This window comes from Hyaloscypha bicolor, assembly GCF_002865645.1.
Source record: "Hyaloscypha bicolor E unplaced genomic scaffold K444scaffold_53, whole genome shotgun sequence".
Taxonomy (NCBI): Eukaryota; Fungi; Ascomycota; class Leotiomycetes; order Helotiales; family Hyaloscyphaceae; genus Hyaloscypha; species Hyaloscypha bicolor.
The window spans coordinates 2,290,155-2,314,527 of record NW_020194555.1 but is presented as its reverse complement, the minus strand read 5'-3'; the positions used below and the strand labels follow the sequence as shown (position 1 = coordinate 2,314,527).

At 44.7% G+C, this 24,373-nt stretch overlaps 6 protein-coding genes across 6 annotated transcripts; 2 read left to right on the top strand and 4 right to left on the bottom strand.

Annotated features, from left to right (window-relative positions):
* Positions 1-3,508: 3,508 nt before the first annotated feature.
* Positions 3,509-5,525, bottom strand: K444DRAFT_627553 (uncharacterized protein; the record flags this gene model as incomplete). Its single annotated transcript, XM_024882819.1, has 2 exons — positions 3,509-4,349; positions 4,405-5,525. The coding sequence occupies 2 exons, from the start codon at positions 5,523-5,525 to the stop codon at positions 3,509-3,511; spliced, it is 1,962 nt and encodes a 653-aa protein (XP_024739560.1).
* A 963-nt stretch (positions 5,526-6,488) lies between these two features.
* Positions 6,489-7,886, top strand: K444DRAFT_627552 (uncharacterized protein; the record flags this gene model as incomplete). Its single annotated transcript, XM_024882818.1, has 1 exon — positions 6,489-7,886. The coding sequence occupies one exon, from the start codon at positions 6,489-6,491 to the stop codon at positions 7,884-7,886; it is 1,398 nt and encodes a 465-aa protein (XP_024739559.1).
* Positions 7,887-8,325: 439 nt separating this feature from the next.
* Positions 8,326-9,819, bottom strand: K444DRAFT_627551 (uncharacterized protein; the record flags this gene model as incomplete). The annotated part of the gene is made up of 3 exons (XM_024882817.1): positions 8,326-8,623; positions 8,855-9,587; positions 9,636-9,819. 3 exons carry the CDS (start codon positions 9,817-9,819, stop codon positions 8,326-8,328), a joined length of 1,215 nt encoding a protein of 404 aa, XP_024739558.1.
* A 3,078-nt stretch (positions 9,820-12,897) lies between these two features.
* K444DRAFT_557830 (OPT oligopeptide transporter) lies at positions 12,898-15,932 on the top strand. Its single transcript, XM_024876799.1, has 4 exons — positions 12,898-13,502; positions 13,609-15,010; positions 15,067-15,356; positions 15,410-15,932. Exons 1-4 carry the CDS (start codon positions 13,131-13,133, stop codon positions 15,746-15,748), a joined length of 2,403 nt encoding a protein of 800 aa, XP_024739557.1. The 5' UTR covers positions 12,898-13,130; the 3' UTR covers positions 15,749-15,932.
* Positions 15,933-16,721: 789 nt separating this feature from the next.
* Positions 16,722-20,358, bottom strand: K444DRAFT_627549 (uncharacterized protein; the record flags this gene model as incomplete). The annotated part of the gene is made up of 7 exons (XM_024882816.1): positions 16,722-17,915; positions 17,969-18,049; positions 18,101-18,217; positions 18,271-19,032; positions 19,131-19,426; positions 19,476-19,485; positions 19,795-20,358. The coding sequence occupies 7 exons, from the start codon at positions 20,356-20,358 to the stop codon at positions 16,722-16,724; spliced, it is 3,024 nt and encodes a 1,007-aa protein (XP_024739556.1).
* Positions 20,359-22,789: 2,431 nt separating this feature from the next.
* On the bottom strand, positions 22,790-24,364 carry K444DRAFT_610689 (Fip1-domain-containing protein). Its single transcript, XM_024879795.1, has 4 exons — positions 24,068-24,364; positions 23,959-24,017; positions 23,693-23,910; positions 22,790-23,646 (listed from the first exon to the last, which is right to left on the bottom strand). Exons 1-4 carry the CDS (start codon positions 24,236-24,238, stop codon positions 23,114-23,116), a joined length of 981 nt encoding a protein of 326 aa, XP_024739555.1. The 5' UTR covers positions 24,239-24,364; the 3' UTR covers positions 22,790-23,113.
* Positions 24,365-24,373: the final 9 nt, after the last annotated feature.

The window sequence follows — 24,373 nt, the reverse complement described above, 5'->3', positions numbered from 1 at the left end:
AAAGAATATAAAAAACTATATTAAACTTGCTTTATATATTAATAAACTAAAGTAAAGAAATATTTACTATATAATATATTTAGTTTATTTCTTTTTTCTTTTAAGCTATAGTAAGAAATTATTATAGACTTTATTATAAGACTATTTTCTTCTAGGTTTTATAATAAAATATATAATTTTATATTTATTATTATTAATAAATATATAAAAATAATATAATATATTCTAATTACTAAAAAGATCTCGGCTCCTGAATTAGTAAAGCTATTTATATATTATATTATTAAAGACTTTAGTATACTTATAGGTATAATTTCTAATAAAAAATCTATTTTTATAAATAAGTTCTAGTTAAGTTTATATTTCTATTTAAAGATTTAATAATAGCTAAATATAGTATTTTATTTATAGACTAATAAATAAATAGAGAATCTAAACCAAACTCTGAAATAGTACTTAAGATACTATATTAGCTACTAGTAAAATAACTAGATAATAAAGTTTATTCTTATAGAATTCATATATAATAACTTTATATATTTAATAATAGAAATTTCTTTATTTTATATATTATATGAATTTTATTCTAGTATTAAATTATATATTAAAAATAATATTCTAGAAAAAGAAATACTAGTAATATAAGAAAGAATTTAAAGAATTTAAATAGAACGGGAAATAATAGAAAAATAATAGTAAAAAATAGTAAATATATAGAAAAAGTATTATAATAAAAAGTATATTAATAAGGAGTTTAATATATATAATAAAGTCATGCTTTATATAAAGAATATTTAATAGCTATAATCTAGTATAAAGTTAGTAAATAAATATTTTGGTTTCTTTAAAGTTCTAGAAGTTATAGAAATATATAAATAAATATATTACTTGAAATTATTATTATTATATTAGATCTATAATATTTTCTATATTTCTCTCTTAAAACTATAATACCCGTAAGCTAGTATTATAATAGAACTAGAACTAGTTAAGATTAAGAATAAAGAGGAATTCGAGATAAAATCTATTATAGTTTATAGAAAAAATAAAAAATAAAAGAAATATTTCATTTATTAGAAAAGCTATTTACTAATAAATAATATATAGGAACTATTAAGTAATCTAGAAAATATAGCTCAAGAATTATAAGAATATTTAGAAAAGAATAATATTATAATACTATTAGTTAAATAAAGATATAAAAAATAAATACTTTTATTAGAAAACTATTAAAAACTATATATTTATTTTTGGAAAAGCTATATAAAAATTATTAAGAACTTTAAAAACTCTAATTTCTATATCCTATAAATACTTTATTTTTATAATTACTTTCTATTATTCTTATTATTATTCTTATTAGGATTTTTTTAAGAAATAAGTAGTAAATTAGCTTATAAAGCTATTAGCTATTAGTAAGAAACGAGAAAAAAGTAAGCTTATTTAATACTAAAGAATATTAACTATATTATTAAGAATATTTTATATTTATACTAAGCTAGTAAGAATTACTTAATCTATTTCTTAGATTATTAGAAGAATTTATTAGCCTTAAATAATAGTTTTAATATAAGAAATATATATAATTTAATATAAAAGAAAAATAGTAATAGCCTTTTCTTTTTTAGGTAAAAGTTAGGAAAGATACTTATATATATTAATAGCTTAAAAAAGGTAGTTTAATTATATTATATATATTTAAAAACCTTAGATAATATTAGAATAGGAAATAAAAAAAGAAATTTATAACTTATAGGATTATATTTCTTATTTTTAGAATAATAGTAATTATATATCAAATAATTATTACTTTTAATATAAGTAAAGTCGAGAAACTTAGTAATATTTTTAGAATATTAAAAATAGTAAGAGTAAATTAAGGATATAGAAGTATTAGCTAAATAGGTAGTAATAGGCTAATAAGTACTAAAAGAAGTATTTATCTTAATAGATAAAGAAATAGAAAAGGAATTTAAATAAAGCTTAAAAGAGCTTAAAGAAGCTTAAAGAAGCTTAAAAAAGACTTAAAGAAAGAAGGCAAGAGATGAGAAGGAACTAGATATAGTATTATAGTTAAGGAAAAAAAAAGATTAGTTAATAGAAAAAGAGAGGCCTTTTTATAATATCCTTTTCCCAAATAGTAATTATAAATTCGGAACCGGTTCTATATTAGAAATACCTAGAAAATTCCAAAGAAGAGATTTATAAATAAACTAGAAGATCAAATTAACTTTTCTAAGCTCTTAGGCCTATAAAGTAATAATTTATTTATAAATAAAGGCTAAGTTGGGATTTATAAACTAATTAGAAGACCAGAAGAGCTTTATATCTAATAGTATATATTATACTCGTATTACTTTTATAAGAGGAAATTACTAGAGGTAATTTACAAGTTAACTAGATAGGGTTAATAAATTATATTTTTAATTCTATTACCTAATATAATAATAGAGTAATTATAGGAAGTCTTTAGAAAGAACTAGTAGCCAGGAAAGTTCAGGAGATTATTTATAAAGCTATTTATAGTTTTCTTAGGCCTTTTAGGAATAAGGGCCCAGAGAAGGAATTAATATAATAGATATATATAATAGTATATAAATAGGTATTAGATATTATAGATCTAGTTTCCTATTTTAGGTAAAGCTTATAATTAGAATTATATGAATTATATAAGATTATATTTCCTAGTTAAGTAAAGTACTTTATAGGTTTAGCTAAATATTAGGGAATATATAAGGAAATGCTCCTAGCTTTAAAAAGGGATATTAATTAGTCTTTTATTAGAATTAATTCTTGGAATTAGTTATACTTGCAAGTATTACTTTATAGCTTACTTACTTTAACTACTTATACTTTATCTTATTATTATATATCTTATATTTATATATATTAAATACTTTTTTAAAAACTTATAATAAATATATAAAATAATTAATAGCTTTTAAAAAATAATAAAATATTATATATTTATTATTATTATTAAATATATTCTTGTTTTTTATAAATATTATTAGGCTTAGTTTTAATTTTTATAATTCGAGATTATAATAATAGAACTTATTATATTATTAGGTAAATCTCTATAGAAAGTTCCCTAAAACCTAATACTAGGGAATTATTTATAGAAGTTACTAGAAATATAGTATTTTAATTACTATTAGTTTATAGAACTCTAGTATAGAAAATAAAACTAGATAAGTCTATAATTATATTATTAGATATCTAATTTTATAATTAGAACCTATTATCTAAAGATTAGAACTTTCTAATATTTAATTAATTAAATCTTTCTTTTATAGAATTTATAATTATAGTTTGAATATTAGAGGTAAAGCTTTTTCGTAAATAGAAGATGGCTCGTATCGAATCACGTATCAAGAAGACAAGCATCTCGGCTGGGCTAGCGTATCCCAGTTTGGCCTAGTCTTGCCCCTTTTCTCGCTGGACTGGCTCTCTTGAGCCCTAACTCCTCCAGCCAATCAATCATATCCTCTCTATCGATGAGTCTTTACTCTCGGATTTCCATGTACGGCACCAGAATATTCACAATCCCTGCCTCAATGAGTTCCTCTGCCCTCTCAATCTGATCTGGGGATCCGTGGATCGTAATTTCATACTCCTCCAAGGAGCCCAATTCCCAGCAAGTGGCCCGATCAGTGGGATATCTCTGGTCAAATTCCACCTCTACGCTGACATCTGCAGTGGACGTGTCCCAGGCGGTACAATAGATGGAGCGAGCCATGTCCTTGATGTACGGGTCAGTTCGATCCGCGTTGAAGGTCATAGTCTTCTTTCCACAATGTGCAAACGGGTAAAGGCTCATCATCTGGATGGTTGGCTTGCATGCACCGGTCCACTTATTCTGGCCGACGCTGCCCAGGCCACCGTTATCAGATTCCATGCGGGCAAGCTCTCTTGTCACATTTACTTTCCACTCTCTCTGTTGGTGAGTAGAAGCGTCATATAATTTGGAGGATAAGCCGATAGATTGGGTTTCGTCCCGCCAAATCCATCGATCCATAATGATAAAGAGATCTTTCAACCCTTTGCAACCCGGCCAGGAGGTATTGCCTTCAAGGACATCAGGATCATATCCGTGAAGTGCCTGTAGTCCAGTGATGCCACCGATCGCCGCTTCACCTCGTTGTACGCCGAGTGTGTCGGAAGCCTCCCACGTGCAACACCGGTCATATGGTTGTGACAACTGGCCCTCGATTGCTACGCGTTGGATTTCAATATCCTTCCGCAGAAATGCAGCGATAGAGGAGACGCATGTCTTGCGTCCAAGGTACACAATGTCAACTTCGGGGTTGTGGTTGCGAGGGGGAACTAGCCCCTTCATGGGCAGCCTGCTCGCCGTCTTGTCCTGATGCTGGATCTGTTTCCCAGACCCTCGGTTCGTACTCGGAAACGGTTTTGGACCTGATCTTAGATTCGGCTTCCAGAGCATCATCAGCTTCTAGTCTGAAGTAGAAGAGCATGAATTTCCCAGGTTCTTCCACAGGCCATCGCTTCTGCCGTTTCCGGTACTCGTTTATGGCGGTACACTCCACCATCTGGAGATACGGGACAATCTCGCCTCCTGACTTATAATAAAGGCGTATGTCATCATTCCAGGAGTCACTGGCACAACGGACAATCGCGAACAGGACATACAGCGTGGAGGGGCGGCCACAGCCAAAAGTGTCCTTGCTGGTTTCCCACATAGTCTCGCCCTCGAGCCTGACGGTTCTCATGGACTGGAAAGTGTTCCGTTTGTCCGTCAAAGCAAGAGTATACTCAATTCGTAAGAAGGGGGGCCGTCCTACGTATGGGTAGTATGTGATTTCTTCGTGTGACACTTTGTCCAGGGGCAACCGCTCATTGAGATAGTCTTGCAATGAGCTGCTCCCGTCCCAAGGTCTTAGAGCATTGATTTGTATCAATGGATCTAACAGCCGCACTGTCAGAGGAGCATCTGGGGCGCTTCGGGGCCGACTCGGGGCATAGCAGCAGTAGAAGCTGAATTGTGGACTCGTGATGAAGATGTGGGACAGCTGCGGGTGATGGACAAGTGTTTCGAAGGAAATGCCACTCATGCAATTCCTTGCGAGCACATCCCCACCAACCAACGGCTTCAAGATGGTGTACTTTAGGTGAAGATCGTGGTCCATTATGCGTCCCACCTCTCGCTCCGAAGATTCCACCAGCGCGCTTTCTGCGGCCGTTAACTGGGCTTGCACCATCTCTGCGTCGAAGGTACGCAGGGCTCGCATGAGGATGATGAGAACATCAATACTCCTGGTATCAACGTTTCGGCCCATGATTTTCAGGGCGTTCATCCTGGTGATATCATTTTCCCTTAGTCTTTCTTCGCCAGGGTCCTCACAGTCTAGTCTCGTGCCTTTGAACGGTCGACGGAATAGCAGTGAGACCATGTGCTCATATGGCTTGTTTGGGTATGCCATTTTGCATAGGGGAGGGAGCTTGTAATCTGGAGCTCCCATTTTGGGGTTTGTATGTCGTTTCGTCTTTGACGCTGACATTGTTTTTGGTTTGTTGTTGTCAGGAGAAGAGCGAGGAGGGTGTTGGGATATTTAACGGCATGGGGTCCCATTCACCAACCTTCCGGGCCGACAAAATTTAGGATTTTTCAGGTCAGTATCTCTATGAATCATTTTGTAAATATCTGCTCCGCCATAGCCCAGAATGACGGCATTTAGAAAACAACACTGGATTTTACACAGGGAGGACAACTCTAGCAATTGCAGATTACGACGATGCAGCAAGGCGCGATCGGGCTCCTCCCTCTTTCATCTCCCCCCCCCCCCCATGACAGAGTCAGTCAGGAAGATGAATGCCTTGCTATCTCCAGGTCAGGACCGTTCGGGAAAATGGGCGCAATATGACCGAGTAGTGATGTGGACAATGTGTGTCTCGGCCAGCTTCGAATGCTGGCAGGCTACGACATTGAACCTCGTGGGATGTACGCAGATGGAGGAGGTTTGGATGAAGAGAAGTCCGTACCGCCACTCGAGCTTCTCGTTGTAGAACATAAATACCCTGAAGGGCGTTGGTTAGTGGCTTGGGCTGCGGTATACCGACATATTTATTGCTGGACACTCTACACTGCGGAGAAGAACGTTCTGCTGGGAAGCATAAGCATTCATCATGCCTGCAAGGAGCTGTGAGCCTCATGTCGACATTTTTGTTGAAGACATTTAATTCTAGTGTTCAAGACTTGAGTGTCGCGCAAATCTTAGAAGCCTCACCCTGCAGTACCTTCTGTCCTCTGTCCTGTCTTGCGTGCTTGTTGGTCATGGCTTATTCAACCGGGAACCTAATGAGCAAACTCGTCCTTCGCCATTTTCGCTCAAGTACTAAGTGACGATACGATTAATTTAGACAAGTGTGCTATTAAATTTTACATTCCCGTTCTTATAAAAGAGTGAATGCGACCCTTCCTAGCCGACGCGTGAACCCAGAAACGCGAACAACGATCAACCACAATGCCACCAATTATTACATCACGCAAAGATATTTACGCAATGGAGCAAGATCCTCCGATGGCAGGAAATACAGCCAAGAAAAGGCATCGTGAAGACGAATCAGACTCCCCTCCCCAAACGCAACAAAAGCGTTCCCGACGGACGATCGAGTCGTCGGACGAGGAAGACCCCGAGGAAGACTCTGATGAGGAACCTTCTTCCGATGAGGAAACCTCCTCCGGCGAGGGCTATCGGAAGTCCAAGCCCAAGCCCAAGCCCAAGCCGAAAAAGAGAGGCCGCAAGGCAAAGCCTCAGAAGTCGACGAAGCCGAAGCTGAATCCGAAACCGAGGCCAAATCTGAAGCGGAACCAAAAGGGAAAGCAATCGACCGCGGTTCCAGTTGAAAGATCTTCCTCAGAGTCCTGGTGGTCCAGCTCTGGGGAAGAAAACGACAACCAAGAAGAGCTCGATATACCCGATCAAAAGTCCAATTTCCAGCCAGACATCCAATACAATGAATACTGGACGGAGGGAAAAGAGAGGAGGCTTCGCAAAGATTGGTCACCAGATGACGACTTTATCATCGAAAAGTCGTATGCGGATGAGATTTCACTCTGGAGGAAAACTACAATCATCTTCAAGTGTGCTCCACAGGACCTCGTCGAAGCGGACGTAGGGGTGCAACCAGGCGGTCTCATCACCAACAAGCAGACGGGGACCAAATGGCGCAAAAACCCAAATTGGAGTCAGAAGTTTTGCATCGCCATGTCAACAATTATCTGCCTGCCATTTTGGAAGGGGAAACCCGAATTCTTTCGATACGTCCTGCGTAAGGCACTCCATCTTCGGGTGGGTACTGGAGATGAGAAGCGACGGGCGCCACCACTGCCCTCCGATGATAACATATACGTCAACGCCATGCTCGACAGAATTCAGGAGCAAGTCGTGGAGGCAGGAATTGTTGGAGAAGACAATTTGCACCACTTGAGAACCATCATTCAGAATGAGATAGAACGGAGAATGACCCCAGAGCACTGGAACTTCCATAAATATCTCAAGGTGGTGAAAACGGGGGAAAGAGTCACAGACAATGACGATTCATGCAAGCTCCAGCTCTGCGATTTGGACAACATCCAGAGCGCCTGGAATTTGTATACAAAAACCGAGAAGCTTCAACTTCCTACAATGGAGCAATATCGGGACAATTTCAATACATCGAATCCAAATAGGGGATTCGTTTCTCTTGGCAACACTCAAGCCAGACAAGACAATTTCAAGTCTTGGGAAAAGGAATGGATGCTCAAGGTTCGTCGTGATTCTCAGATTCAAGAGAATGTGAGATTGCACGAAAATCGAAGGCAGGCCTCTGAGGAGCAGCAGGTTGATGATGAGATGCAATTCGACGGTGGCGCCAAGTAGAGGATTAGTGGTAGTGAGTCTTGTAGAAAGAACAATTCACAATGCAAAGCAGTCAATAGAGTTAATGCAATATGTTATTGTGGGCTGAAATCGATTCTTCATCCCTCATAAATGAAGCGTGGAGCTATAATTTGGTCTCTATCTAAATTGATCTGCAATTGTAGTAGTGGCCCAAGTCGAAGCGGGTTGCTCGAGACTGGATATATCCCAGAAAAATAGTGTAACGGGACTTGAGAGTGTTCCCCGAAACCAAGAGAATATTCTCGTCGGTCCAAATTCCAACTTGTAGTAGCGGAGGGCTAAAATTTGTGATTTGTGACAAGTGCGAAGAACATGGAGATGAGAACAAGAGAGGAGCAGAATGGTTTGATACGATTTAATGAGTTGCCCTTGTCCTGCTATCTAAAACTATGGAAGGAGAGGAAGCATCCTACTTCCTTCATTGTGATCCAAAGTTTCCAGTTTCGAAGCATCCAAGCTTCAAGATATTGCTGCGAAGTTTAGGCGGCAATTTGGGAAATTGGGTCGAGTTTTCGACCGGCCCAGCAGAAGTATCTTGGCTATCAACAGACAAATGCTGCGATGCTTGATTAATCATGGACTGTTTCGTTGTACCGACTGCACCCTCGTTTTGAGAGTGATCCAAGTCGTCTAGCAAAGATCCGGGTAGGTTTAAAAGAATGCGAGGTCGGTTTGAAAATAGTTCCCAGTCGTCTAGACTCTGGAAAGGGATCCGACTTGATTTGAAAGAATTGCAGATTGGATTGCAGGAGATCCACATCATTTGCCATGGTTGAAGTAAAACTCGAGGGCGAAGCCCGGCGATGCGTCACCCAGAGAAAGAGTGATGTCCTCAAGAGCGACTTGAAGGGACGAGTCGATGATTGACCGTTCGGATATTGGGTAGACATATTTGCATGCCCACCTACAAAAGAGCTTGCGGAGAATGGTTTATATAACTGTCTCACATGTTGTCTCTGTCTGAGTCTTCATCATCTGCAAAGTCTCCTGTCCTAGTTCTATCAGCGGCCCCGATCATATTTGATATAGAAGTTTCCTCGATTTGCGCATCTACATTATCGGCAGCTCTACTGTCTTCGTAATCTTGGATGTTTTCATGACCAGAGTCTTCTGACTCTAGATCTGTCTCTGGGACTTCTGTTCTGCCATCCCTCAGGGCATGACGGGGACGAGGTGTTACTGATCTCCTGGCCTCTGCTGACGACCGTGACTCCTCGTCTGAAGAAACATTGCTCGTTGCAACATGCTGCGAGTTTTGCTCACTGTCTGGTATGTCGGGAGTTGGCCCTCTTCCGCCCAACTCCACGGACCCTTGCTCGGAATCCCGTGAATCGTCATCTTGACTTTCCTGGGTACCTCTTGGTCTGGGTCTGTTTCCCAACTCCACTGAACCTTCATCTGGAGTCAGCATCGCGCTTGAATCATCTTGAGAGTCCGGGATCTCTGGTGTCGCGCCTCCGAATCCTGAGGTAGTTGTCGAGAACGTTTCTTGAGTTGATTTTTGATTGCGAATGGTGTCCAAGTCTGAGCTGTTATCTCTGTCTGACATACTATCTGTCAATATAGACGAAGAGTCTACAGCTTGTCCAGTTTCTGCCACATCGTCAGACTGGTGCGGCGTCGAAGCTGCGACCTCTGGCACGTTCGAAGTATATGGAGGAAAAGGGAATGTATCTCCCCCTGTGCACGTGTCAGTCGAAATATTACTAACTACAATCCATTACTTACAGTAATATCTCCAAATTCTGACAGCGACGAGATGGGCAAGGTAGTCCCCCGGTGCTCCCGGGTAGGTCTGCCTTAATTGTGCCATCTCTGAAGAGTGTCTCTGCCAGAATTCTGTTTGTGATTCTCGGCCTTCTTCAAGACATCTTCTTTCGATAAAAATTATTTGAGATTGATATGGTGGCATTGTAGATATATGGTTGGTAGTTTTTGGTTTTTGGTGTGTTAGGATACTAGAAAAGGGGCGGCCGCTGTTGTTTACTTGATCACGTGCACGCTCGGTAACATAAGGTATCATGGGAGTAGAGGTTAACTAGCTGAACGAGATGCAAAAGTGCAAAAAGTGATTACAACTACTGTGAAGTATATGGTCGAGGCGGCTAAAGCCATACAATGGGGAGAAGCATCCAAACAGATAGGCTGAGCCGTCAAAGATGGATCTCTTGCGGATGATCCAAGTACAAGTAATTGACGTTCAAGCTCAAAGTAACAGCAACTTGACTTTGATAGGATTTGCTCGGATTTTGTCAGAATGTACAAATGGTGGTTTAGATGTAAATATATTATCATTGTGAACCAGACTGAAGCAAAAAATATGAAAGCTCTATATTTAAACTAAAAAAGGGAAATCGATCGGGGAAAATGAACAAAGAAGAGAGCATATAGAGACAGTTGGAGTCAAACCAAGTCAATACCGCCAGTCGAGACCCAGCAGTTCGATGCTAGGAATGGCCTTCAACTGAAGCCAGAGGCTACACTACCAGAAATCGCCGTTAGATAGGTCAGGTGAGCCCTATAGTTGAACTGTGTCCCTTATGAATTGTCGAGCAAAAGCTTATTTCAATGAATAAGAAATTATAGTCCAGACTCCACCAAATCTTGGCAGACACTCGAACCGCATCTGCCAGTCTCTATAATATGCAGATGAACTCCAGCACTCAGCGCTAAGCGCTACGAATTCAAGTACCCCGCAATTTACAGTATGCAGGGAAGTATACCACTTCATAGAAATTATTTGACTTTACAGGAGAATTTAGAAAGCCTTGAGGCTGTATTTGTCTTCAGTATTCTCATTCCAAAACATCAAAGAAAAATTGAACCGATTCGATAATCAAGCCAAATGCTGTTGAAGTTCACAGTTGGATTGATTTTGAGCGAAGAACTGGGTGAGAAGATAGGTCAGGTGTCCAGTTTGTGATTACAGCTTTTAGATTGTCAACTTATTGTTATATTTACATACTACTGATTCAGTCAAGCTTAATGGCATGATTTCTAGCTCTATTCTGTCGATGTTTCCTCCTCTCCTTCGGTATAGGAGCTTGAAGTACCGCAATTTCGAATCTCTAAGCCTTTCAGCTTTGCTGGGGGAGCGTACAGGTACAAGGACACATTCAGCTGTTTTGAATGGATAATTATCATATCCATCCGCCCTTGCTTCTCCCCCAATAAATAAATCCAACAATATTTTCCACTCTCGGCAACGAATTAGAAAGAACCAATCATAGAACTTGGCGCAATTACTTTCCTGCTCAACGCCGCTGGAAACCCCGCTCCCGCTCCTTTCCCAACCCGTTCTTACTTCTCAAGAGAGAATATTAGCGTTGTGGTTGGCCGAGTATGGTTTTCTTCTGCGAGGCCTCTAATTGGCCCAAGACTTCCGGTCAGGTGACGCGGGGGCACCCTAAAGATCCAGAGGACAAATAGGCAGAAGTGAACCACGTACCAGGTTGACGAATTACCAGGTCAAATTCACGTTACGTAAGGACACAAGAGATTTCAAGAATTGTAATTGATTCCTGAATAGACGCGTGAAGCTCGTAGAAGCTTTGGAGCGAGGCTAAATACTCCTTAGCGCAATAATCAAGCGAAGTGTGTGCCTGAGGCTTAAGCGAATTTTCCCCCTCACAACGACACTTCGGCGGCCTACATGCGTGCCGCCTCGGCGTGGGTCCGGTATAAGGCGCGGAGGAAACATCACGTAATAAGACGGGAATCGTAAAAGGAGAAGGTATAAAGGGAGTGAACTTGGCTCTGTTTCTCTTTTGTCTCTTTGCATGTGTGCCTGCGGCTTTGTCGCGGCCACGGAAGGAGATGCGACAAGGCCTCGCATCACGTAAAGGATGGCTTGGCATAATCTAACTTACCTCAACTACTTGTAAGGTTACGAGCTATACTTTGCTTTACTTTCGTCTTATGCATTAGATTGTTGCTATCAGATTCCCGTACCGGTAGTCAAGGGTTGTGTTCGTCATCGATTACGCTGCTGCTTTCTCCCACTTTCCGGTGTTGCGCGCGTTTTTGTTTCGACGTGTTGCTGCAGTCAGCTAATTCGTCAAACACCCATCATCACTCTCTTCGTGCTGCCCGTCTGGTACTTTGTGGTTTCTCTCATGCAAATCCAAGAAGGCATGCGAGCGTTCTAGCCCACGAAAGATGAGCTTCTCTTCTTCCAAATATCTACCTTACTCCAATCAGCTGGGGGTCTCCGGCTGGATCAGGCACATCCGATCATCTCTTCCTGGGAGAAGCCTGGTCCTTGATTGCACGGTATCGCGATTCGCGACCAGGGGTTGCACGGAAATCGATTGATTGCTGGTAAATTGGTGGTCCATCACCGCCACGAGTCGCGGTTTATGATCAGTTGAGGGGACGAATGCGGAGGCTGCGAATACGGAGGCTACGAATACGACCGCGACCACCAGCCCGCCACTGATCCGTATGCATGGACGCTGGATTAGAGTTAGCGACAAGCGGTCAGGATGATAAGAAAACCGGAAACTCACCGCCCACCACCTCCCCCTTAATAATCTTAACCTTATTTCTGAATGGGCCGCCTGTTCAGGGAGGTATGAAGCGCAAAATCGAGATGGAAGATCATCCCCCGGCTGCGCGGTTAGCTGTTGTAGCTATTCAATGCTTCGAGAAGGTGTTGTCTCTGATATGTCTTCTTGGCAATATGCGGTTCTACAGTACACGGCGATGCAACGACAATACCCCGGCTTGAGAAGGGGGTAAACCCGAGCAACGAATGGGACATGCAGCCTGCAGACGTCTGATGTGGACAAGTTGCGGGTATTCCCTCTCGGCCAGACTCCAATCCTTTCCCAGTGCCGGCCTGTTTGCGGACCTTCCCCCAGCGAATGATCGCCAGGGTGCCGGACAGGGTTGAAGAAGATTTGCTACGATCCCTGCTGTGGGGTGCGCCGAAGATATGCGGAGATTCTCACTTGGTCTAGAATCCTGGCCTCTCTCAAACGCCTTCCTAATTCTCCCAGCCTCTCAGGGCTGAGGGCAGCACAGTCTGCAGAACTGACTTTTGCAAATATTGGCTGCGTAGGCTCCCCCACGGTTGGTGTCACACCATGGAGCGCTTTGTCCTTATCCTGCCGGGCTTGTGGGTTGAGTCATATATCGGGGCGCCGCCGAGGGCTTGCCCAGCTCTTCTAGCCTACCCTCATAGGATTGCCATTGAATCGTTGCTGGTTTCGCAGAGGAAACATGCCGGCCACTGACCCCAATACCACCAGCCTCGGTGGCCTCGACACAACGGAGGCCAAGACCGTCGATGTTCCCAGCCACGGAGCCACAAACGCAGAGGTGGCCATCAACGAGAAGACCGGCTACACTTTCGAGGACGCAGAGGTCGCCGAGGATGACGGCGAGATCAAGGCTGCCCCCCTTCCTCTTTACGAAGGCGGTGAGACCGAGAAAGGCAATGGCAGTGAGGACGTTATCATCATCACCGGTGCCGATGCGTCGAAGCACCTTCTGCCCATCAGGGACGATTTTGACCCCGCGTTGACCTTTCGAAGTCTATTCTTGGCTACTTTCCTCTCGGGTTTCCAGGCTGTCATGACCCAGATTTACAACGTAAGTGTCAGTCCCCAGGAGGAATACTTGCACCAGTGTTCGTTGGGACCAATTATTTCTCCTGGCCATTCAGTCAACGTAACTCATATGCTGACCCTCCATCCAGTTCAAACCGACTTTAGTCAGCATCCAGGGCACTTTTATCGTCCTCATAGCCTACTTTCTCGGCAGGGCGTGGGCCAATGCTCTCCCCCGTGGTGATTACTTTGAGGCTAGATGGAGGGCGAAGGGCGGCCAGGGCAAGATTCCAACGTGGATCCGAGTCGTGTCATTCTTCAATTATGGACCGTGGGGCCTGAAAGAGCACGCAATCTGCTCTATCACTGCCACGTCCGCCTCCAACGCTTCCGCCAGCGTTACCGTGTTCGCGGCACAGGACCTCTTCTACAACCTGCCCTTGAGCGCGACCACTGTGGTCTTGAGTACCATCTCGATTGGGCTCTTCGGCTACGGCATCGCCGGTCTCTTACGTCCCATTGCCGTCTGGCACGTCGACGCCGTCTACTGGAGTGCCCTTCCCACGGTCAAGACTCTCCAAGGTCTCCATTGGCAAGAAATCAAGAGCTCCAAGCCTCTCCGATACTTCTGGTATGCTTTCACGGGCATGTTCTTCTACGAGTTCTTCCCTGCCTACATGTTCCCATGGCTCAATTCAATCTCCATCCCCTGCCTAGCCTCGATGCACGCTACTGGCAACAAGGCGTCTATCCTCACAAACCTCTTCGGCGGGTCCCTCAACAACGAGGGAATAGGGCTTTTCAATATGTCTTTCGATTGGCAATATATCACATCCTTCAACACTGCTCTGCCCCTCAAGCTGCAAGCCAACCAGGCCGCTGGGTATCTTGTCTGCTTTGCCGCCATGCTCGGCATCTACTACTCCAACACCTGGGATGCAAAGTCGTACCCATTCATGTCAACCAGACTTCTATCAGCGGATGGCTCATTGTATCCCATCACGAAAGTGTTCACAAGTGGTGTCCTCAACCACGATGCTCTGGCCCAGTACGGCATCCCCAGTCTCAGCGGAACTTTTGCATACGCACTGTTCATGGCAAATGCTGCCATCGGCGCTCTAATTGCTCACTGCGTCCTCTTTTGGGGTGGTGACATCAAGAGGGCGTACAAGAGCGCAAGAGCCGAGAGCTACGACGACCGCCATCATAACCACATGGCCAAGCATTACAAGGAAACACCATGGTTGTGGTATGGTGCGGTGCTTCTTTTCAGCTTCATCCTCGGTCTCGTCGTTGTCATCAAGGAGAACATTTCCCTTCCGCTTTGGGCATACGTTGTCTCGCTGTTGTTGGGAATCTTCATCGCACCCTTCAGCTGCATTATCTACTCTCGTTTTGGCAATGGTATCGCCACGAACAACCTGTCTAAGATGTTGGCGGGTCTGATGCTTCCCGAACGCCCCGTTGGTAACATGTACTTTGCCGCTTGGTCGCACAATGTCATCGAAAACACGGTTCTCCTGTGTAATGACCTGAAGATGGGTGAATACCGTAAGTGTCATCTTTCCTACACCATTCGTGGACTCCGATGCTAACCACCCATACAGTCAAGATCCCACCTCGTGTCATGTTCCTTACTCAAATTTATGGTACTGTCTTGGGTGGTTTCGTCAACTACGCTGTCATGATCTCCATTGTGAAGGGCAACCGCGATCTCCTCATTAACAGCAACGGTGACGCTTCCTGGTCCGGTGCTACCATCCAATCTTACAACACCAATGCAACTTCTTGGGCGCTGGCCAAGTACCTCTACAAGACGGGCGCCAAGTACCACATGGTACCCATCGGATTGGCTATTGGCGCCGCAATTGTGGCTGCCCACCGCATCGTCTGCCATGTAAGTGTACCTTATTTACCCCTTTGATAGTCCCGCTGACTCTGTTCTCTCAGTTCGTCCCCAAAATTCGAGGCTTCGCACTCGACAATATCAACATGCCCCAATTCATCCAATTCGCCGGCTACATTCCTGCCAGCGCGTCCCAGACCTGCGTCATCTTCAGCCAGGTCATTGCTGGGTTCTTCGTCCAGTTCTACCTCCGAAACTACCGTCCCCGCATCTTCAAGGACTACTCGTACCTTGTCACGGGTGCTTTTGACGGCGCCAGTCTTACGGCACTGTTCATCCTGTCCTTTGCCGTCTTCGGCGCCGGAGGACGCGCTATTCCCTTCCCCTCGTGGTGGGGCAACAACGTCAATGGGAACTATGATCTGTGCCCTACGGGAGACTAAGCTGGACTCGTCGGACGTGACTGCTTTCCGTCAGCACCGAATGGCCTTATGGTTGTAATTGGATACAAGAGTTGTATAGAAGAAGGCTCTGTATATTCCGATTTAGGTACATCTGTGATGATAGATCCTCGCACTAACCTGATGAAAAGTTTTGTCTTTTATGCCACTCTAAATCTTGTCTGATAAGTCCAAAGCTAGTGAGAGTTACACGTGTCTCAGGATATGATTTACAAACATGATCTTATCCATTAGTAAAGAGTTGAGCGTCTGTCGACCCTGCCATGTAAAAGTGGCTTGGAGAAGAAGGCAAGGCCCTCACCAAGGATGGCTTTTACCTGTGAGCTGTGAGAGTCAGCGGAGCCCAGAGAAGTGCCAACCAACATTGGACTTTCAACTAAGTCCCGATTATTTTCAGGTCGCATCGATGCACATCAAAGATTTGTAATTTTATGTGTTATTCAGACTAGGTGTGTCAAAACAACTGGTTAGACCTCGTTCTAATGCACGAGAAAAAAATCAACGTCATTTACTTGCCAGATGCAAGCAAACGCAGAATAAACGCAAAGCAGGCCAACGCCAGGGTATCTACCGAAACGCCAAAGCAATGCTCTAGCAAACCAGTCTATCACCGCGACAGTATTCTGTAAAGGAAAAAGCAATTTGATGTGAGAAAAGAGAAGTGCTAGGCAAATTGTCGATCCATAATCTTCGTCTCCGTGTATGTGTGTGCGCAGCACGTCGATATCGTCCGCAGGTCATCTCGAAATGTACTCCAACAATGCAAATTTGAGTGGCGTGTAAGGTGAAAGCAGTGCGATGTATCGAAAAATCAGTCTCTCCAAAGCAAATACTTATTTCACGGAGAAACGAGATTGCAGAGGAAAGCAGCGTCCACAAAGGCATACCGGTAGTCTAGTATCTCATCCCCATCCAACAGCCGATACGCAACAACACAGGTGATCCGGCAAATGACTTATTCGTAGCCAGCATAGCCTTCGTAATGGTTGGCATCCAGAAGTCGAGGGTGAACCATTCCAAATGGATTTGGGATGACACCGAGAGCCATGTCGAGGCGAGCATCTCCGTCGGTCGAGAAGCCTGCGATGTGCGGACTGCGATGGTTGAAGGTCGCGTCCAGCTTGAGGTCGCCTCGACCGACAGCAAGATGAGCAAGCTTGAACAAGAAGAAGCAGAAGTGAGCGATGTAGGTGCCGTTGGGAAGGGGGATACGGAACATCATGCAAGTGTGCTTGCCGCCGTCGTGCGTAGTCATCTCCCACGGCTTACCGGCGAATTGGAGGTTGTACGCTCGTGCGTAGGTTCGGAACTCCTGAAGAGTATAGATCTGTGCCAGCTGTCTGTCGACTTGGAGAAGATCACAGAGGATAAGCTTGTACTCCATCTTTCCGTCATCAGCGTTGTCATCGGCAGGGCCAGGAATGGTGTATGGCTTCCTGGCAGCAGAAGATTGAGAGCTGGTAACACTGTGAAGCTGACTGTGGGAACCAGAGCTCAAAGAGCCTTGATGTTGACCAGACGGTTTGGAGTTAGAACCAAGAGGTTGGTCATCTGCTCCAGAGCCGGAAGCATGAGGTTGGTCGCCGAAGGCAGATTGAAGGTCACCTTGTGATTGTGTACGGGCGGGATGTGTACCAGGCAAACACTTCTCAGCATATTGCTTGCGGGGAGCAGCGCGAGGGCGAGTGGGAGTTGGGCTAGGAGCCATGGCTCGGGAGGATTTGGTGGTTGGTCTCTTGGCAGAGCCCTTGCCTTCAGTAGCCTCGCCCTCTTCCTTGTACTCGCTGATATCCGTGTCCTCCGACTCGTCATCCTCATCCTCCTTGTAGTTCTTCGAGGTCACTGCTCTGCGCTTGCGCTTCAGAGAGAGGGGGGTTGTCTCGAGGGGGCTGGAGAAATCAAGCTTCCTGAATATAGTTCTGCCGGAGGTGGATCGATGCTTTGAAGCTGGAGTACGCTTACGGGTGGAAGTCGGAGTCGTGTAATAGACGTTCTCTCCATCTTCGTTCTCTGATTCGTATGCCTCGTCGAGATCAGAGTTCGCGCCCAATAGATCCTCAATCTTGATGTTCTTCTCCTTCATCGTCTGACGGCCGATTATATTCTGGACATCACGCTTCGAGTTGAGTCTCTTGTTGTTCTCCTTCACCTAGGCGGGAGTTAGCATCATTCCCCGAATGAACCTAATCAGGAAGAACTTACGCTGGCTTCATTCTCTGGAGCGTCAATAAGGCGGCGGTGGTAAGGAGGGTCAAGAAGCTGCTTGCATGTGGCCTTTGAGGTCTAGAGTAGTAATCAGCAAGAACATCATGAGTTAGGATGTATTCAATCTACCTTGCAAACATCCACAATCTTCTCCATCCGGTGCGCGAAGGAATCGTACTTCTCCACCTTGGTACCGTGGTGCGGCTCGACGAGTTGGACTCCGTAGTGGGCCGTGGAGCATTCGATCTAGAGAGGGCATATCAACATCAATTACAGTGGAAGAGCAGGACAGAACTTACAACAATTCGCCAGCAAACCATCTCAATGGCCATATCAGGATAGTAACTGCCACCAAGCCGCTGAGCCGACTGGGCGGGTTTACCATTCTTGCAAGGCTTGTCTTTGATATCATTGACATTCTTGAAAGCCACGAAGAGCCGACCAATCCAATACTGCATCGAAACATCATCCAAGTCAGGTCCTACAGTGCCAAGTCTCTTCAACTCCCACAACTCTTTGTTGATCCGATTCTCCTTGTGGTAGTCGGCCTGGGTGGGAAGAAGACCCTTGTAGACACCATCGGCAATCATAATGTCAAGCGCCTGCTGGTGTCTGTTTCCTTGGTCGGACTCGACTTCGTACTTGATATCTTCATCGCTAGCCTCCTCTTCGTACCGGTCTTCTTGGTAGGCTGGGTCGTCGTCCTGGCCATCTTCTTGGCTGGATAACTTGACTTGACCGTCGTCCTGGGCATCTCCAATGCTGACTTGGCCGTCGTACTGGAGATCTCCCTGAAAGCCACCCAAGCCATCAAGGGCAGCCAGCTGATGAGACTGAACCTTATCCAAAGCAACAGCAGCGGCCTCAAAGTCATCAGGGGTAGCCGGTTGATGAAACGGATCCTCATTCAACGCAGCAGCTGCGGCCTCATTCAAGTTTTGCTGGTAGACCTGCGCAGGGAAGTCCCAACCCTCATTGCTGGGGTATGCGCCGTTGTCCCCGGTGGGGCTTCCGGTCCAGTTTTGGCTCATCTTGCTCGTTGGGTTGGCCCTTGGAGATACCTAGATGCTGTTAGTTGGGAATATTTTATGAAGCGAGGAGGCGTACCGATGAATCTTACGAGATGAGCCTGAGATAGTAAAGAATGTTAGCTTTGTACTGATTTGCGTCTGGCTTGAAGTCTGGGAATGGTGTTTGTATGATGGAAGGAATGGACTGTGGAAGGGGGTGGTGCAGATGCAGCCTGGAGTGGAGGGGAAAGTGAGAACAATGCGGTAGCAATTTTGCGCAAAGCAAAATCGCTGAGAGTATTTAGAAGTGCGTTGGAAGAAAATTTCTCCCAGCCGAACAGTATTGTGGAGGAGTCTTTGGCATAGGGAGAAACAAACTGTGCGCAATGTGGTGGAAGGAGTAGTGGAGTCAAAGGGTACCAGGTGCAAACCAAGTCTTGCGTCGCTGAATGGAAATCGAATACAAAATGAGAAAAATCATAGGATGAACTCACTATGTGTAATCTATCACCAGTCAGCATGCTGCTTCTTTTTTTAAATGTTGTGAGTTGAGTTTGCGTCGGCGAGGTAGGTGACAGCGAGAGGGGGGAAATGATGTCAACAAAGGCGATGCGAATTTTGGACTCGCAATCTCAAGCGAGATCACCGCCTCAAGAGAGTCTTTGCTTGCGCTCTTAGGTAGAGCGAAGCTGCCTCGAGGTTTGAGGATGGTGATATTGCGATGTAGGGAGGGAGAGGAAGCCAGGTGCAGGAGGGAGGGGAGAGGGAGCCAGGTGCAGGAGGGACGGCCAGACAGAAGCAAGCTGTACTTACATGCGATGGAGAGAAGCAAGATCGAGCCTCACTGCTGACCCTTGCTGAGTTGTAAAGCGTCTGCTCTTGGAGAACTCGAGGTGATCTCGTTGAGATGCGTTGTTGGCCGCGAGGGGAGCAAGTTGTGTGTAGAAGACGAAGGATGGTACAGAACCAGGCTACTCGGAAGACTGGACTTCGCTTTTGGTCTCTTCCCCGAAGATCGGAGGTAGGTCGGCCTGGCAATTCAAAGGCGAATGCCAAGTTTGGGGGTGCGCTTCCACAGGTTCCGAAGAAGAGTGCTGAAGGGGCGGCAAAGCAAACAAAGCGCAAAACGGCCTTGCTTAGAGAGCGAGGGCCTGCAATTATGTGCGAGTAATGAGGTCTCTGGAGTCTCTGTATTGTAGAAGTTGACCAGACGTTGAGGTGGGAAGATGAAGGCGTGGTGTGAGGAGCGTGGTAAACGGAACTAGGAAAATGATATCTAAAGCAGCTCCGGATGCGAGCCCCGACTCTCGCCCTTCGCCTTTGGCTGATTGAGCTCCTTCTTGCCTTGGTTATGATTATTCCAAACTCCCCAGGCATATTGAAGAGGCACTTCTTATCTTTCGTCTTTAAGACTAGCACATTGTATCAACAAGCCATGAGAGCAGCACAGCTGCAATGCCTCCAGCAAAAGCGTCAGGGAGCCTCAAGGAAAGATCATAGCTACGAGCAGCAATGCATGCGCTCTGAGGCAAAGATTCCTTCAATAAGGGGCTGACATGTGTTCACCGTGTTGCATATGAATTGGCAGACTTCTCCACTTAGGAGGCATGCATATTTGTCCTAAGTTGGCATGGCATCTTCATATTCCTCTGAATGAGAAGCAAGTACTTGGACATGGTGCCAGTTCAGGTGACCTACGTGAACCTTCCGAAGATCCGCACGAGATACTTTCTCCTCTATGAGTGTGAGGACAGAGATGGATGGTTCCTTTTCTCACTGCTTTTATTGACATTTTGTTTACGGCATTGTTTTTCCAACAAACATCCAATGTCTTGGTCAACTTCGAGCAAAGTTGAAATTCTTTTATGCTGCTGTAAACCTCACTTGGCCAACGGCCGCTATTGTTCTTTAGATCAGACAAGTTGCTGGCTCTGAAAACTTGACAGAGGAAATGAGGTTACAGTTGGAATTCAGATAGAGATGTTTTCATGGGGCTTCTTCTAGACTCCAATTTTGAAGCGTTCTAGTCCGCCTCTGGGAGCCCGTAAGGGACAAAGAGAGGGTACGAACCGAGGAGTACATGACATGACATCTGTTGGATGGCTGCCACTTCACTTCCATTGGGAAGCACCCTTGGAACTTTCCAGCACCACATAAAATGACAACCGCAGGTACATTTCAATAGAGTTACAGATGTACATTAGGTTTAAGCCAAAACTTGGCCAGATTTGCAGAACAAAGCAAGAAGGATTTCAGAAGAGAATGCAATCATGCCTTCACGACAACTAGTCGGGGGTTCATGCTCCAAGAACAAGAAAGAGGGTTTCAATGCTGCTTCTACCTTATTGCAAAGGGCAAGAGGTATCCATTCAGTGACTTCGGCAATCCAGTTGGTATTTCTGAAAGCCAAATTATATACGCGTTCTATAACGCGTGTTTTTCCTTCTCTTCTTTTGGAACTTATCGTCGATCTTGGCAGTGCCAAGCAGGTGATCGCGCTGCTTGGGACCAGAGGCCACAAAAACTGAGCATAGACCTTGTGATTGAAAGCAAGATTGATGGATATCTGGGGCCATTAGAGCTGGTGCCTATGCCCAGGACAATCAGACAGGTGCGTGTCGCTAGATGTTAGCTCTCGTTTGGGGTCAAGGTGTGCATCCTCACCGGTTATCATGATTCTTTGAGTGCAGGATGATTAATGGCTGAATTGGTGATCAATTGAGATGGGCAGACAATCCGAGTTGAGTGCTGAGCAGATGGGAGGAAAGGAAGATATTGGGAGGATGAATGGTGTTCATGAATATACCCCTGAAAGAACGCTAACGGCGCCGGTTTTGCCCGATATCGGTACAAACAGTACCAAATGTGATCGGTGAATGCTCAATATTGCACGATAAGCAGATTAATTCCATCCATTAATAATAATCTTAGATTTACGGTTTGCTGGTCTCTTTATTGTGGTTGGAGGTAGTAGTATTGTGGTGGCATATTAAACACGCCCAGACGAATAGAGGCATATGCGAAAACTATCGAAATTTACTCTGGCGAGTGTCAACCTTTAGTAGTCCTTCACCGATCTCTAGCTTACTTGCTCACTTCAGCCGCGTTTCCTCTCATATGATATTTGCGGCAGGTTATGTGGCTTTACCAGCCCTTACACCAGGAATACCAAATTTCCTTACTTTTAACCCTTAAAATTATTATAATGCTCCCTTTAAACTCTTAGTCTAATAGATATCCAAGATATTTAAAAGAAGGCCGTTCTAAATATTTACTTTTTATGAAGAAATTCGTGGTTTTAGTAAACGTCAAGTTTTAGTTTTAAAAGGTGTAAAGTTAAAATTGCTCAAAAAAAAACGAGTTTTAATATATGACTGCAATTCAAAGCCCAGTCAGCTGAAAGTATCTTCAAGGGAAACCGCAAACTATAGTCCAAATCGATCTCCGCAATTAAAACCTAGAGATCTATGTCAAGAGTCGTGGGCATAAGTCCCCTTCTCCTTGTGGCTCAAGAAGATCTCAGTGCAGATAGTACATTGGGGGGATTGTTATAGTGGACATTAAATTACAAAACAGTTAGACCAGATAAAAGTCCCAGCTCACGAATAACTGTGCGGGGTATTGATGCATTAGCAGAATTTTCCCTTCAAGTACTACAGGGTGTGTCTCCAGCAATCAGCAATTTTACAGAACAATCATTACAGGCATGCAAATAAAGACCTATATGCAACAGAGCTATTCTGGGCTAGCAAGGAACAAAGTTGGGATGGAATTAATGTCACATAATGCGCATCACTTGGTAGACGGTGAGATATTGAAAGACTTTTATTGGTTTTGTCAGCATCTTTTCCAGAATGAGACTCAAGCTTTCTCACTGAAGTGCTATGTAATGTGCTTCGGTCACCTAACAGGTTGCCGTCGGGTTTGTGAAGCACGCCTGGTGCTAGCTTGGTTCACATAGAACCACTTGAGGCTTGCTCTTCCAAGTACTTCTGGAGCAATTAAGTACGCACTGACAAGTTGACGGATGAAAAGCCGCTGTTTCTTGATACGGCCATGCAGCGTCCAGACCCCTGAACTCCATTTCGTTTGTAAAGCCGAAGGAACGCCGGTTTTTGTTGAGTCCATAGCATCACCATCCGCCTCTCCGCCCACGACCTCTACCAAAGTTCCCTCCTCCACGGTTGCCCTGCTGTGGTTGATCGTAGCCGTATTGGTTTTGACCTTGACCAAATCCTCCCTGAGCTCCAAAACCTTGACCCTGATTACCACCCTGAGCTCCTGCGGCTCCAGCAGCGCCAGATTGGGCACCTTGCATAGCTGCAAACATGGCTTGAGGGTCCATTTGACTTGGATCAACGCCTGAAGCCATCATTTGTTGCATCATAGCTTGCATCTCGGGTGGGATGCCTTCCATGCCAGGCATCTGAGCCCCTGGTGCAGCTCCTGGCATCATTCCAGGCATCGCTCCCATGGCCATCATCATATTCATATCTTCAAACATCTTCTTGTTGTTCTGGGCGATCTTCTCTTGGCTGTATTCAGACCGTAGAGCGTCTTGCTTGCTTGCGTAGAGAGCCCATGTAAACTCATCGAATCCGTAGTTGAAATAGTCGCTGATATCGGTACCGGGTCGTCGCCACGGCTTGTCATTTTCAGGTAGATCTAGGACTTATCAGAATAGAAGTAAAAATCTCGGACAGAAGCATACCTTCGTCGATATTGACTTGTGTTATAGGTTTCCCAGCAGGCTCATACATGGGCTTAGCATTCACATCGACTTTCGATGTCGATATGCCTGGGAGATCCGCTCCGGAAACTTGTGTTGCCCCCTTGGTCGGCGTCTCCTTCTTGGCTGCTGGCTTGGATATCACATCACTCGGACCCGTCCGCTGTCCAATGTTTCGAATATCATTATATTTTGCCTGCCTGGAAAGATCTTAATTCAAATAAGAATAAGCTTTGGGTAGCACTCACGGTGGAGGGGCTGGGGTAGGTGCGGATCCATCTTTTCGTTCTGTGATGATATCTATGTCCTGTGATTATGATAAGCCAAGGTTCTCCTAGACCCAGCATTTGAACATACTGAGTCATCTGAATCCGCCTCGTCTTCCTCCTCGCCTTCCTCTAGATCTTCGTCTTCCTGCTCTGCTTGATTATTCGATTCTGTCGCCTCTTCGACCTTCTGTTGTTGCCCTCCGCTTTCCTCCGTGCTCTCCTCGGGCGCATAGAAATCATCATCTTCGTCGACATCCATCTTGACAATTCTTCTCTGGTAGCTCCGTGTATCGAAGCTGCAGGATTGATCTGGAGGTTGAAGCTCCAGGGAGCTTGCTCGCTTAGCGCCGAGCCGCGCATTATTTTGACCTCGCGTCTCCCTGCGCTTCGGATT